The following is a 13,874-nucleotide window of genomic DNA, read 5'->3' on the forward strand; positions in this document are numbered from 1 at the left end:
GTGGTGTATTCTTTCAGTACCAAGATAATGCGTTTGGAATATTCTGGGTACATTTTGCTCTAAAACTTTTGACCTAGACCACAGAGAAGAGTTATATTGAATTGTTACACATCTAAGAGTCATAGGGAATTATCTAGCGAAAGTCCGAACTCGATACATGACCTAGGGAATGAAATATGTTGGTTTCTATTAGATTGAGCCCTCACTTTTGTTCCTTAAAAAATATCACCGTGCATACCATGGTGCGTTCAAACGTAACAGGATTATTAGTAAGGGAGGTATGGTAATTTCAGGGGTAATTTGCATTTGGGTAAAAAATTACCCTCTACTTTCTTTATGAAAATACACGTTTGGAAGTCCCAAGAATCCGAATGAAACAAAATCTCGATGATGTCGATCGGTCTGTCCGTGTGTCGATCTGTCGGTCTGTACTTGCATTTCCGGCTAAACGGCTGAACCGATTTAAACCAACATTTGTCCACACATTCTTAGATATAAGAGCAGGCATAAGAGGAAGAGCTGAAAAGCTTTTGGGGAGAATTGCGAATGCGAAAGTGTGTCAAGCTCTCATTTCGGGCTAAACGACTGAACCGATTGGAACCAAATTTGTTACACATATTCTTAAACATAAAAGAACAGAAACGCGCATGCGCAGGTGTGTGGGTGGTATCTGTGCTAGCCACAGCAATTTTTTTCAAGTATACATATAGCCCATATGTAAATAATGCTTTTAAAATTGCTGGACAGTCCAAATTGGCTGTTCTATATGAACGATGCGACATACTTACGCTGTCGATTGCCGAAAACAAAATTCGCAAACTTCTGTCCCCTATACAAAATAATCAGACAAAGAAGAACGTTTTCCCTTTTTAATAATTAAAAAGGTTAATTGCGGCAACGAACGAATAGGTTAAGGTCGACTCTATTGAAAGCTAAAATCACAGGTGTCATATTTACATCTGTTCTAAAATGTTCCATTAGCTATGGTTGAAATTGGAAGAGAAATCGCCATTAATCCTCATTTAGTCGTTCCAATTTACCTCTCTGCGTAGAAATTAGGAATTAAAAGCTTAGGCGCTATAATTGTGTGTACCTTAATTACCCGATCAATTTAATTTTAAGCCAACAGTCGACGCTAATCTGTTGAAACTATGCCGAGGATCGAACACGATGGCAATATTTGTAATTTATTCTGTCAGATAACTACGAGTGTATGTATATAGTAATTAGTAGGTAATATCATAGTACTTAAGTAGATCCAGAGCGCATTTTAGTAAACTACACAAGACCTATAGGTAGTGCCTATCGTTTCTAACTGCTTTCATTACTTTTCAGTTGGAATATGGCGAAGAAGTATGGAAGGAAGTTCTACGTCTATCAGATTGCCCATACACCGTCTTTAACACGCATCAAATATATCCCGACTGCGTAATACCATCCCTTGCTTTGGCCTGTGCAGAGATTACATCCGATTCTTACGACAGCTTTATGAACTTCTTTGGTAGATGTTTTATAAGATATATGGGCAGATTTGGGTACATAAATCTTCGATATGTCGAATATATTGAGTAAACCTATGAACTTGCAGATACGATGTTTCCATACAAGCTACGGGGCGCTTTTTTACAGATTTTCTGCAAAACGTCGATAACCTTCATTCACAATTCAGATTTACTTATCCCAAAATGGAGAGCCCGTCGATGTATTTAACGGAAGTTAATGAAAATGGGTGCAATTTGGTCTACAGCAGCGTTCGACAAGGTTTCAAACATTATTTAATGGGTAAGAATTCCACAAAAGAAAGAAAATTTATGAGATTATTGGTTAAATTAAATTGAAACCGTTTCTATGCCTTTCTGTGCCTTTTTTAATTTAGCAAAGTGAATATTGATATTCCGTATTATATATAACGCACTTAACTTTTGATTATGAAAGTGGTACCTCCTGACATGTGATTTTTACACTTACACGGCGTCGAGTTAAATAAAGTTATTTTATCAGGTTATTGGAAATGATGAAGTGTTTTGTTATAGTTAAACTTTGCAGTGGATAGATGAGAGGAGCGAAAAAATAAAAATCGTCAGAAACAATGTTTGCCATATTATTTCGCGCCTTAAAGCATAAAATTGATATTTATATACAATACTTGATTTTCAATTGACAGGGATATGTTTTTCCTTTACGTCAATAATACTGTATTTTGTTCGGTGGGGCGATAAGGTCAAATGTTACAATACAAATGCTTTTATTTGATGGGTTAGTGCTAGATCCTCATAAATGTCAAGTTTCATTCTCCAATTAACGTCTTAAATGAAGTTCTTTGTAATAGCTTGTTCTTTACGCTTCTTTTTATTTGAGGGAGTAAATAGTTAGAAAAGGTGGTTCCGTAGGCTATAAATTAAAATTGGCACCATTTTATAAAACATTTCAGTTTTGGTTTGTAATTTTGGTATGGGGTTGCCATTTAAAATTTTTGAAGAGGGGTGGGGCTGGGGTGTTAAGGGGGTGGGAGGTTGTCACTCAAAACGTCATTCTGGTTCCCCCTCGATACCCCCGAAACGATTTTGCGCGATTTTCGATATCTTCTTTAGTTTGGCCGACTGCATGTTTTAAAATTGACACCCTGTATGTCAGTGCAAAATGTGACATTTTAGAGATGGGAGTAGAAACATTTTATTTTAGTATCATCACAAAGCTGAGAAAAAATCACTAACGGTTTATTAAACTTTTTTGTTGATATCCTTGGAGGTAAGAGAACACCAGCGCATTCTCAAAAATGGCATTTTTCGGTTTTTTGGTCATAACTTCGCTATTTGTAGAGCTACAAGAAACTTCGAATGAGAAAATTAATCAGTATATAAAATTCTGCATAACTTTGCCCATTTAAGCGGCTTTGTATCTTTTAGGGTTTACGATTTTCTTACAGCAAAAATGAAAACAAATCTTACCCTATATTTGCAGGTGGGATATCTAAATATTGTGAATATTTGCACTTTGCATTGAATTAATTCATACATACCTACCAACATTTTACCACGATATGTTTGTAGTGGTTTGATACAATGTAATGCTTCTTGCACTATTTCCTAAATGGTTCTGTTAAATCAAAGCCAATAAATAGATCAAAATGTTACAATGATTAGGTACACCAATTTTCCGATTTTCAGATTTGGACACAATGACACAAAAGTAAAAACTTGCATTTAATTATTTTTAGCTTCCCAGGCTAGGTAGCTATGGAGAAAGCCGTTTTTTGAACATTTCAAAATTTCATCAAATGTCGACGTTTTAGACCATTTTAAGCAACTTTTAAAGAATAAAATTTTTAGCTTCCTAGCATGTGCTAGGAACGTTTTTTGAACATTTCAAAATTTCATCAAATGTCGACGTTTTAGACCATTTTAAGCAACTTTTAAAGAATAAAATTTTTTTCCGTCTGTATGTACGAACGTACGTACTGTTGGCACTTTTCTGAGAAAACGGCTCGACGGATTTTGTTGAAATTTTGTATATATGTTTTAGACATACCGAACAGAAAAATAACGGGCCGGATTTTTGAAAAAAAAATTTGGAGCGCCGTAACGGCATCGAACTTTTTTTTCAAATAGAAACCTAAAATTTTTATTCTATTATTTGGAAGACCTTATTTTCCTGTGTACAACCTACAAAAAATTGGGCCGGGTTATATTATCAAAAAACGGAGAAAAAAATTGTCAAGTCAAAAAATTGTGTTGCATATGTGCAAAACGCAACGATCTTGTTTCTGAAGCAATTTAAACGAAATTTCTATGGTAAGTCCCTTTAATAAAAGCAAACAAAATTCATGCGCAAAAGTCGTGTTGCGCATGCGCAGAAATGCAATTTTCTTATTTATGGAACAATTAAAACGAAATTTGGATGGTAGGTCCTCCTAATAAAAGAAAACAAAATGCATGCGCAAAAATCGAGTTGCGCATGTGCAACATCCAACTTTCTTATTTATGGAGCAATTTTAACGAAAATTGGATGGTAGGTCCCTCTAATAAAAGCAAACAAAATGCATGCGCAAAAATCGTGTTGCGCATGCGCAGAAATCGTGTTGCGCATGCGCAGAAATGCAACTTTCTTATTTATGGAACAATTTTAACGAAATTTAGATGGTAGGTCCTTTTAATAAAAGCTAACAAAATGCATGCGCAAAAAATAGTGTTGCGCATGTGCAACATCCAACTTTCTTATTTATGGAGCAATTTTAACGAAATTTGGATGGTAGGTCTCTCTAATAAAAGCAAACAAAATGCATGCGTAAAAAAACATATGTTGGCAATTTTTGGTTTCAGCTAGGAAGCTATTCTGTCAAGAATTTGACACCTGGTTTTCCGTCTGTATGTACGTACGTACGTACGTTTGTTGGCAATTTTCTGAGAAAACGGCTCGACGGATTTTGTTGAAATTTTGTATATATGTTTTAGGCATACCGAACAGAAAAATAACGGGCCGGATTTTTGAAAAGAAATTTTGGAGCGCCGTAACGGCATCGAACATTTTTTTTCAAATAGCAACCTAAAATTTTTATTCTATTATTTGGAAGACCTTATTTTCCTGTGTACAACCTACAAAAAATTGGGCCGGGTTATATTATCAAAATACGGAGAAAAAAATTGTCAAAGTCACAAAATTGTGTTGCATATGTGCAAAACGCAACGATCTTGTTTCTAAAGCAATTTAAACGAAATTTCTATGGTAAGTCCCTTTAATAAAAGCAAACAAAATTCATGCGCAAAAATCGTGTTGCGCATGCGTGGAAATGCAATTTTCTTATTTATGGAACATTAGCTTCTTAGCATGTGCTAGGTAGCTATTGCGATAGCCGTTTTTTGAACATTTCAAAATTTCATCAAATGTCGACGTTTTAGACCATTTTAAGCAACTTTTAAAGAATAAATTTTTCCCGTCTGTAAGTGCGTACATATGTTGGCAATTTTTGGTTTCATCTAGGAAGCTATTCTGTCAAGAATTTGACACCTGGTTTTTTTCAAATTATCAATTTAGGTATAAGCACAGATAATATGTGGTATATACCGGGTGATGTGGACAGTTTAAATTTCCCGCAAAACTAAACATTTATAAAGTTGGTAACATACCAAATGTTATTTATTTAAAAGCAGTGGATCAATTAATGGATCACTAAACAATAATCACAATGAATTAATTAAAATAATTAATTTACATATCAAGCACAGTTGCACGCTCCGGTTTACGTATTTAAATACGTTGCCTGAGGGATAGTCATGCTAAATAAACGATCACCGTAAAGTTCTTTTCGGTTGTTCACGCATGATCGTTGCTATTCTCATAAATGAATCCATGCTTCGTCTTCAAAACAACATTAAAACATTCCAATATCTTCCTGCAAAATTTTGTATCACTTACTGTGTGCTAAGTCTGTAATAATAACAAACAGAGATGTTATCGTGCGCATTGTTACACGCTTGTATAGATATAATTTCCACATTAATTTCTTGGCGCTACGTTCTCTTACATCTTCGACAACTTCCACTAACATGGTAGGTAGCATATGTGTAATTAAGGTACTTGCGATTGTGGGTGGCCGGTCTTCCTCCGGTTCGTCTGGTTCTGGGTTGATGGTAACGTAAAACTTCTGTAACGTAATTTAAAATTAATTATTGATATAAAATAAAAAACGCACTTACGGTTTCAAACCCTTCATAGTCCAAAAATAGCTCAATAACTGAACTTTAGATTATGATAATGACTGTAAATTCAGTCTATAATTACGGGGAGGGCGCCAAAACAGAACTTTTCTTTCCGCTCTCTTAAAATCGATTGCCTCTATACATTGGGAAATCCTCGCGCCAAAGGCTCGATCAATTTAATCTTTAGAAACATAGGAGTAACATGCGTTATAATAAAAGTTTCCTAAAATTGTTATAACAACCAAGTCGAATATGAGCAGCTTCTAAACTTGTTGCGCTTGATAGCATAGATCGCGGTATAGACAAGAAGATAAAAATTCACGACGCTAATGCATGGAGATTACTGCATAAATAAATCACCTTCTAAACATGTTTGCCAATGCCTTAAGTACAGAACACTAAAAACTTTACACGCCAAATTTAATCTGTCTGGAGTTATTTTGGATCACCCGGTATAACAGTACACTACTGCAAATAATATATAAACACGTTTTCATATACGGAGGCTGACTGCCCAAAAAATTTAGCGGAAAGAAAAAAATCCACGCTTTCAAACCGTTGCGAAAGAAAAACCCTTCTTGTTGTCTTGCTGTCCAATTATAGCACAACTCGGAAATAACAAATAATCAAACTAATCAAAGCTTAAGCTGGTGCCCCATAAATTCTGCTACACTTAGGGTTCAATTCGAATTAATATAATCCGGAACAAAGATCACAAAACCTTCCCCATAAATTTCAATACGTATTTCAATAAAAATAAAAAAAGGTTTTGTGATCTTTGCCCCGGATTATCATTTACCCCATTTCGAGCTTCCCTGAGAGAATAGATACTCAACAAGTTGAATTAATATGCTTTTCACCGCTCTTTTCTAAGAGTATTTAAATTTTGTACAATTGTTGGAAGTCTGTTATAAAATTTGATGCACGAATATAAAATAGCAGTTTTTCTCCGTGTTCGTTCGTCTATGCATGGGTACTTTGTACGACGCCTCCAGCTTCCTTGTATTGTAGTCCGATTTTATTTTTAAATATAAACACTAATAGGTCTAATATGTACACCCCTGAGACAGTAAGAATGTAATTATCTTTAAATACACCTCTGCAAGATTGCCAGTATGATAACGAAAAAATGGACCTGATTGCTCTCGTTTGTATTAAGAAAACTTTCTCACAGTCAGAACTATGCCCCCAAAAGATGATACCAGATCTGGACCGGCTTTCAAAATTCGCATAATAAACAGATTTTATGTCTTACTAACCTATCATAGTACACTGTATATCTGTGATACGCGGGCATAAAGTACCACTTTATGCCCTAAGGGCATTAAGTATCACCATAGTAACTCATTTATACTTAATGACAAAACAAACAAATATTTGCAGATCATCGAAAATTAGAAACGTCAATTATTAATTGTCAATACCTACTAAATCGCAAGATTGGCCTTATTTTGAATAGATTCTGGAACTTTTTCCTCATTCACGATGAATTGAATTATTTAAAATTACGTTTGACGTTTGGATGGTTTCAATCACATTAACAAATTCGAACAACGCATACTTGGTCAAACTTTTTAAAAGTATTATTTTCTAAAGTATTAACACAATCTGGTAAGTAGCTAAATGGGGAAAAATTAAACTATCAACTGGTTCAAAAACAACAATTTTCCCTACTCGTTTTATGTTTGTAAATCGACACCCCATTTGATGCGAAGCCTCTTCTGCCAATCTAAAATTCTACCATTCAATATCGGCCCGTTTGACAGAGTCAACAAACACGCCACCGCCATACTCAGGTCAACTTCGCCTTTTAAATCGATAGGTACCGGCTCCGGTACCGGCATAGTGTAAGCCTCGGTGTAAGCTTACACTATGGTAACTGGCAATAAGTATAGAGAAAGGCATCTACATTATCGGTTTGATTTAAAATTAATAAAGGCACGACTACTTTATTTTATTGGTGATAAGTACCGATTAAACGGTGTCGTGCTGTATGCGTACCTATACATGTCAAAAGCGCCAAAAATGATTTTTGATTTTTTTTCTTAAAATGTAAATATCTCCAAAACTGTTAAGGATCGAAGGTAAAGGAATCTTAATGTGAAATAAAAAATGGTAGTTTCCATTGAAAATAAGGAAGTTGGTAACTATTTCCTGTATAACCGGAAGTAATAGAAAACTGCTACCATTTTAAAAAGTGGTTCATGGTTTATAAACAGTGTGTAAATTTTTATATTTCTCGTATAACAAGAAAGATCCTGTATATTATACTTTAGTTTTATAATGAGTTTAGACAGTTGTTTATTACGAATTTGCATTTTTACTTCCTAATGTAATTGCTTCGTTAATGACCTGTACGCAAACCGCACGTCTTAATTTTGTCAGTCTCTGGAATTTAACCAACCCTACCTTGTACGTCAATAGCACTAAATAATCTTTGTACGCTTTTGGCACGTACGCCTTTCGCCCTAATTCGATTAAACGCCATATCTAGTCAACTCCATCTAAATACTTTATTTAGATTACCTACCCCTTTTCACCTTTTTACCTTATTTTTTTCAGAGCAAACTACCTTCTCTTTGATTTATAACACATTTGCAATCATATTTTATGACACAAGTAATTTATTTTATTAAGAAGCAAAAACTTTGTTAGAAATTTACATAATATAGCACACAAACCTATGTACCTATATACAGTCATTGAAGAAAAACACTCATTCAATGAATGTCGCTGAAGTTAGTTTGGGAGCGTAATGAAAACAATATAAATTAACTACGAAAGCATTTAAAAACCTTACAAGAACATAAATTATCAAACTACCCCTTATAGTAACTACTATAATAAGTATACCTTCATAACTTCGTTATTACTTTGCAATAACTGTAGCTGTAACAGGCACCAAAAACTCATAATAAACATAACTACTTATACAAAGAGACGCTTTACAAGGTGCCGATGTTATGGTACGAACCTACTCTTAAACGATAGAGTAGAATTACGACTTCTGCAATTAAGTTTGTAAGAGGCTGGAACAACATTTTAATAAGATCGTAATAACAATAAAAAACACTTCTGCCAAGATAGATATTTTAGATTCTTTAGATTTAGAGGCTAAAGGGACGAATCTACCCTCCAAAGGTAGGGGTAAAATTATAACGTAGTAAAGAATTTCAGATACTCAAGTAAAATTTATTAGGTTTTTTAGGCGATCAATTTCTATATACTATCATCGTCAGGCCTTAGGTAAAATTCGACGAATCTACCCTCCAAAGATAGGGGTAAAATTATAACTTCTACAATTATGTTTGTAACAGGCTGGAACATAATTGTAGAAATTATAATTTTACCCCTATTTTTGGAGGGTAGATTCATCCCTTTAGCCTCTGCGTCTGAAATATCTATCATGGCATAAGTGTTTCTCATTTTTAACATTATTTGATGAAAGTTGTTCCAGTCTGTTACAAACATAACTGTAGAAGTTATAATTTTACCCCTATCTTTGACGGGTAGATTCGTCCCTTTAGCCTCTGAATCTGAAATATCTATCTTGGCATAAGTGTCTCTCATTTTTAACATTATTTGATGAAAGTTGTTCCAGTCTGTTACAAACATAACTGTAGAAGTTATAATTTTACCCCTATCTTTGACGGGTAGATTCGTCCCTTTAGCCTCTGAATCTGAAATATCTATCTTGGCAGAAGTGTTTCTTATTTTTATCATGATTTTATTAAAGTTGTTCCAGCTTCTTACAAACTTAATTGCAGAAGTCGTAATTCTACCCTATCGTTCAAGGGTAGGTTCGTCCCATAACATCAGCACTTGTAAAGTGTCTCTTTGCATAAGTAAATAGTTATGTTTATTATGAGTTTTTGGTGCCTGTTACTACAGTTATTACAAAGTAATAACGAAGTTATGTAGGTAGACTTATTATAGTAGTTACCCTTTTTTTTGATAAATTCATAAGTTGGTGTAACTTAGCTGGTCAACTGTAATATTAGCGAATCCGAATCCTAATCCCAAGCTAACTTCAGCGACTTATTCAATGATACAGATATACAGTTAAGTACCTGAACGCCAACTATAACTCCCTTCTTACTGGTTAGGGCATATTGTTGCCAATACATCAGCATACCTAAAGAAAAGTACGTCGGGTGTAAGAGAAAAACTCTTCCTTTAATCTCAAACGCGTGCTACATTTATAACACCACGAGATTAAAATGCCTTCCAACACTCCACAGACTTTTCTAAATAAGTTAATATTTTGTACTTATTACCGTTAATTACGCACATCCGCAAAAAAATTACTGAGTTTTCCCCCACACAGACAAGTTTTCACACATTTAAAATGTTGGGATTTAAGCTAGAGACGAACGTTTATGCTAAAAAACTCCCTTTTCAAAATGAAAATTTGTTACTTGTGTCTAGAAGGGTTTATAATCGCGTGTTTTATAACATTATTTCTTGTTCTTAAAAAGTTATTCATTACGTGAATCTATTAGTAGGTACACGAATGTTCAATAATGGAAAAATTTATTACCATCAATAAAAGCCCAAGGACAAGTGATACCCATTAATCCTTATCATTGATTTCAAAACTGACACACTAAGGCACCGTGTAGGCTCTGTTGATCTCTGATTCTCGATTGTAAAGTGGAAAAGGTAATGGTCAACGTGTTTCATTCCTCCGACACCCCGAGGGATATCGGATGAGGATTGCTCAGGGTTCCCAGGCCCTCTTCAGTCAGAGAACGAGAATGTAAGGATGGATAAAGTTAAGGATAGGAACGGAAGGAACGGAGTTAGGGTGCGGAAAAGTACTGCTTCAGCATTCGCCTCGTAGATTTCAACATGCGAAGCTACGTACGTCCAGAGGAAAACCCCAGACAGTGCAGTCGGGAGCGGGATTCGAACCCACAACCTCCCGAATAGCAGTCAGAAACGCAACCACTTCGGTTAGTAAAGTGTAAATTTAGACGGGACTGGTATCTAATTCCGAGATTAATCCCAAATCTTCCATAACACTTATCGCAATAGTAGTTGTGGCTCTGTTGGATACACCACATCTCTGAATGACAATTTACTTTTAAACGCATTTGCGAACTCAATTTATGCTACTGCTAAGATTTGCTTGCAAATATAGTGTAAGACGTATCTTTGGTGTCCTTCTGGATCTGGTCTTCAATCGCCTACGCTTCCATCACATCTTCTATTTCAGTTTTCCCTTCATTCTCCACAGAGCTTGAAGTAGAAGCAGCAGGTGTCTGTTTTGCAGAACGAATAGCATCCTGTCCTGTCCTTTCGCAATAAGATCCCGCTCAAATGAGAGCCAGGATGCTGTAGAAGAACAAGTACTTACGAGAGAGTGCGCATTGCAAAAGCGAGCGCATTGAACTACATCTTCAACTACATACTTAGAAGAAGCAAGAATCCTCGAAGAGGAGGAAGAACGTCGCAGCCAGCAGTTGTCATAGTCCGAAGACTCAAGTACTGTAGACGAGCAGAAGGCAGCGGCCTGTGTCATGTCATGGAATCAACAAGTTGTTGATGAAACAGACAACCAACGGGAGCCGGAGATTTTTCGGCATTAAATACATTCTATCCCTAGAGCTTCGTTGCCCAAAATGACTTTTAAAATTAAGTTACAGGTAGATCGTTTCGATTTTGTAAATAAATCTATGATAGAGCCAAACGGTGGCGGTTTGCGATATTAGCAAAGGAAATGGTTGATAAACACATTAACTTACCTCAAATTGAGGGATTTCCTTATTAATTTGAGCAGCAACGTAATTCATCAAACCAAAGATCATTGATCAAACTCAATAATTGAATATTTTCAGCTTGGTAATGCCTAATTTTGTATAGAGGAACATATCGTCAGCAAGAATTTTGTAGTTTCTGCAACTGTGCTTTATTGTAGTCCGGTAGAAAATTAAAGTAGACTGCAGAACAGTAATCTGCGTGTGGATAAATTAACGATTTGACATACTTAATTGAGGAGCATTTTTTATTACGAATATGACGATGTACGTACGGCACACCACAAAAAACAAAAGTTGGAAACTGTTGGTTTCAACAGGATAAGTGCACCCGCGCAATGCGCCCGAATCGTGCGAAAATACCTATCAGACAAATTTCCTTGAAAGGGAATAGGGGATTGCGCGGTTACCCCATTGCTGATAGAGGTTCCTTGGGAGGGTAGGCCGAGAAGGTCAAAACCGTTTTCTAATATTGTTATGAATAAAATAAATTTAAACGCTAAAATAGATTATTTTTATCGGTTTAATGCTGTTGTGTAACATTTTCCTATGTTTATATTACTCGAATAAATGAAAAGAAAATGTGTGTGTCCCATTTGTTAACCAATGAGTCACACTTATCTTTTACTTTCGGTTTCCTCTCTAAAAAATTGATAATTTTCACGAAGACCTTTGAGGAAACTATTCTTTTTGATGGAAAATATACACAAACATACAATTGATTACTAATTGATTTGATCTAGATAAGAAAATGTGCCTTCTATCTAAAGGAAAACAATAAGACCGATTTTTGAAGTACATCCCTTTTACGAAGAATATTAACTATCGACAATTTGTTAGACTTGAACTTAAAATGTGAATTTTTGCAAATAACGCGTCTTTCTTTCTTAGGTCAATTGCAACAAGTAGCAATGGAATACTTCCATTTAGATGTGACGACGACGGTTCTGGAGACGAGATTATCTAACGCTAACAATCGATCATTGTATGTAATAACACTCCGTTTGGACTTCGACAATTCGCAATATGTAAGTATAAAAGCATAAAAATCTTATGCACGTGGTAGTTAGGGGCTAAGTAGGTTATTATAGCAAGACATATCAAAACAACTGACACGTTTCCCGAAAATGAATCATGTTTCTAATAGAAACAAGCCAACGTGAGCACTTGCTGAAGTTCAGTTTATTCACCTTGTTTTCTATCCCTTGCGTTTTTGGTCTCCATAAGGGCGAAATATTAAGTTGGACTCTATTCATTAAGCGGTTTGTCAGATCAACGGCCTTAATTGGTACACGTTAGGATCAATTACTAAAATTATGTTATAGCACAGAGTAATTTAAGTTGTTTACTCCATGGCTATATGTAGATAAACAGAATGTATTCATATTATGGAAAGGTTTGTACTGATCGCGTCTATTAATAGTATCTATTGTTTAAATGTAGATACCTCTTAATTGAAGCCATTATGGTGGATTATAATCATACCGAACGAGAAATGAAGCACTAAATTACGTTAATCCAATTATTTTGAGATGTGATCGTTCTAGATACCAATACCATGTAAGCAATTAGTCATAATTTATACACATGTACTGTCCACATCCATATCTCTTCAATAGCGTAGAAGCAATGAGTAGGTAATTCACTCAATGGTAGAAGTACCTACTCGTACCACTATAATTATTTTTTTACCCGACCACTTTAAACTTAACCGATCGAATCTTACAACTGAACGAGTGAAAAATGGAATCGGCGGAATCATTCGAGTTTGGTTTGGTAAGTCAATCGGTCGACTAAACAAATAATTTTAATGTAGATAATCCTTCTACGCTGTACAATCCTGCTGAAGTATGTTATCGGATTCGGACCACAAAACGACGCGACGGGTGCTTGTTTGCAGACATAAACCTAATTTAGTAAACGGTTTAGTCAAGTGAATAGAAACAGTTTCTATTTACTTAATTGAGCAAGTTGCATCTCCCACACTTGCTTTTTAGCAACTAAAACGCCAACTAAGCAAGTGTATGAGAGGTCAGTTCAGTTTAGTCAATTATCATTTTGTTATAAGAGAAGCGACATTCTGCAGTAGTCCATCAAATCGGCCTCTCGTCATCCTCATACAGTTTCGGACTCCTCCAAGCCTTCATTTGCCAGTTCTTTCAAAAGCAGACAGGAAAACCCATGAGTATTCTTGCGAACTAACCAATTTCGTATCCAAACTCGCGTTTGTCGGTTCATATCGTTTTCTAATAAATGAATTAATTTTTCACACGACACAAGTATATACATTGTTTTATCATCGATTTGACACGCCTTCGTTTAATAGTCGCCTTTTTGAAATGACTCTGAAACGCCAACTAAAATACCGTGTAGACTAAAATGTGATAAATCTGGATCCGATGGTGCCGATTATGGTTTT

The 13,874-nt window shown here is 35.4% G+C and overlaps 1 protein-coding gene across 1 annotated transcript; it reads left to right on the forward strand.

Moving 5' to 3' along the window:
• The first annotated feature begins 1,151 nt into the window (after positions 1-1,151).
• LOC116170259 (soluble guanylate cyclase 89Db-like) lies at positions 1,152-13,361 on the forward strand. The gene is made up of 5 exons (XM_031486515.1): positions 1,152-1,211; positions 1,336-1,535; positions 1,589-1,782; positions 12,347-12,483; positions 13,272-13,361. Exons 1-5 carry the CDS (start codon positions 1,152-1,154, stop codon positions 13,359-13,361), a joined length of 681 nt encoding a protein of 226 aa, XP_031342375.1.
• The last annotated feature ends 513 nt before the right edge of the window (positions 13,362-13,874 follow it).

This window comes from Photinus pyralis, unplaced genomic scaffold, assembly GCF_008802855.1.
Source record: "Photinus pyralis isolate 1611_PpyrPB1 unplaced genomic scaffold, Ppyr1.3 Ppyr1.4_LG5, whole genome shotgun sequence".
NCBI lineage: Eukaryota > Metazoa > Arthropoda > Insecta > Coleoptera > Lampyridae > Photinus > Photinus pyralis.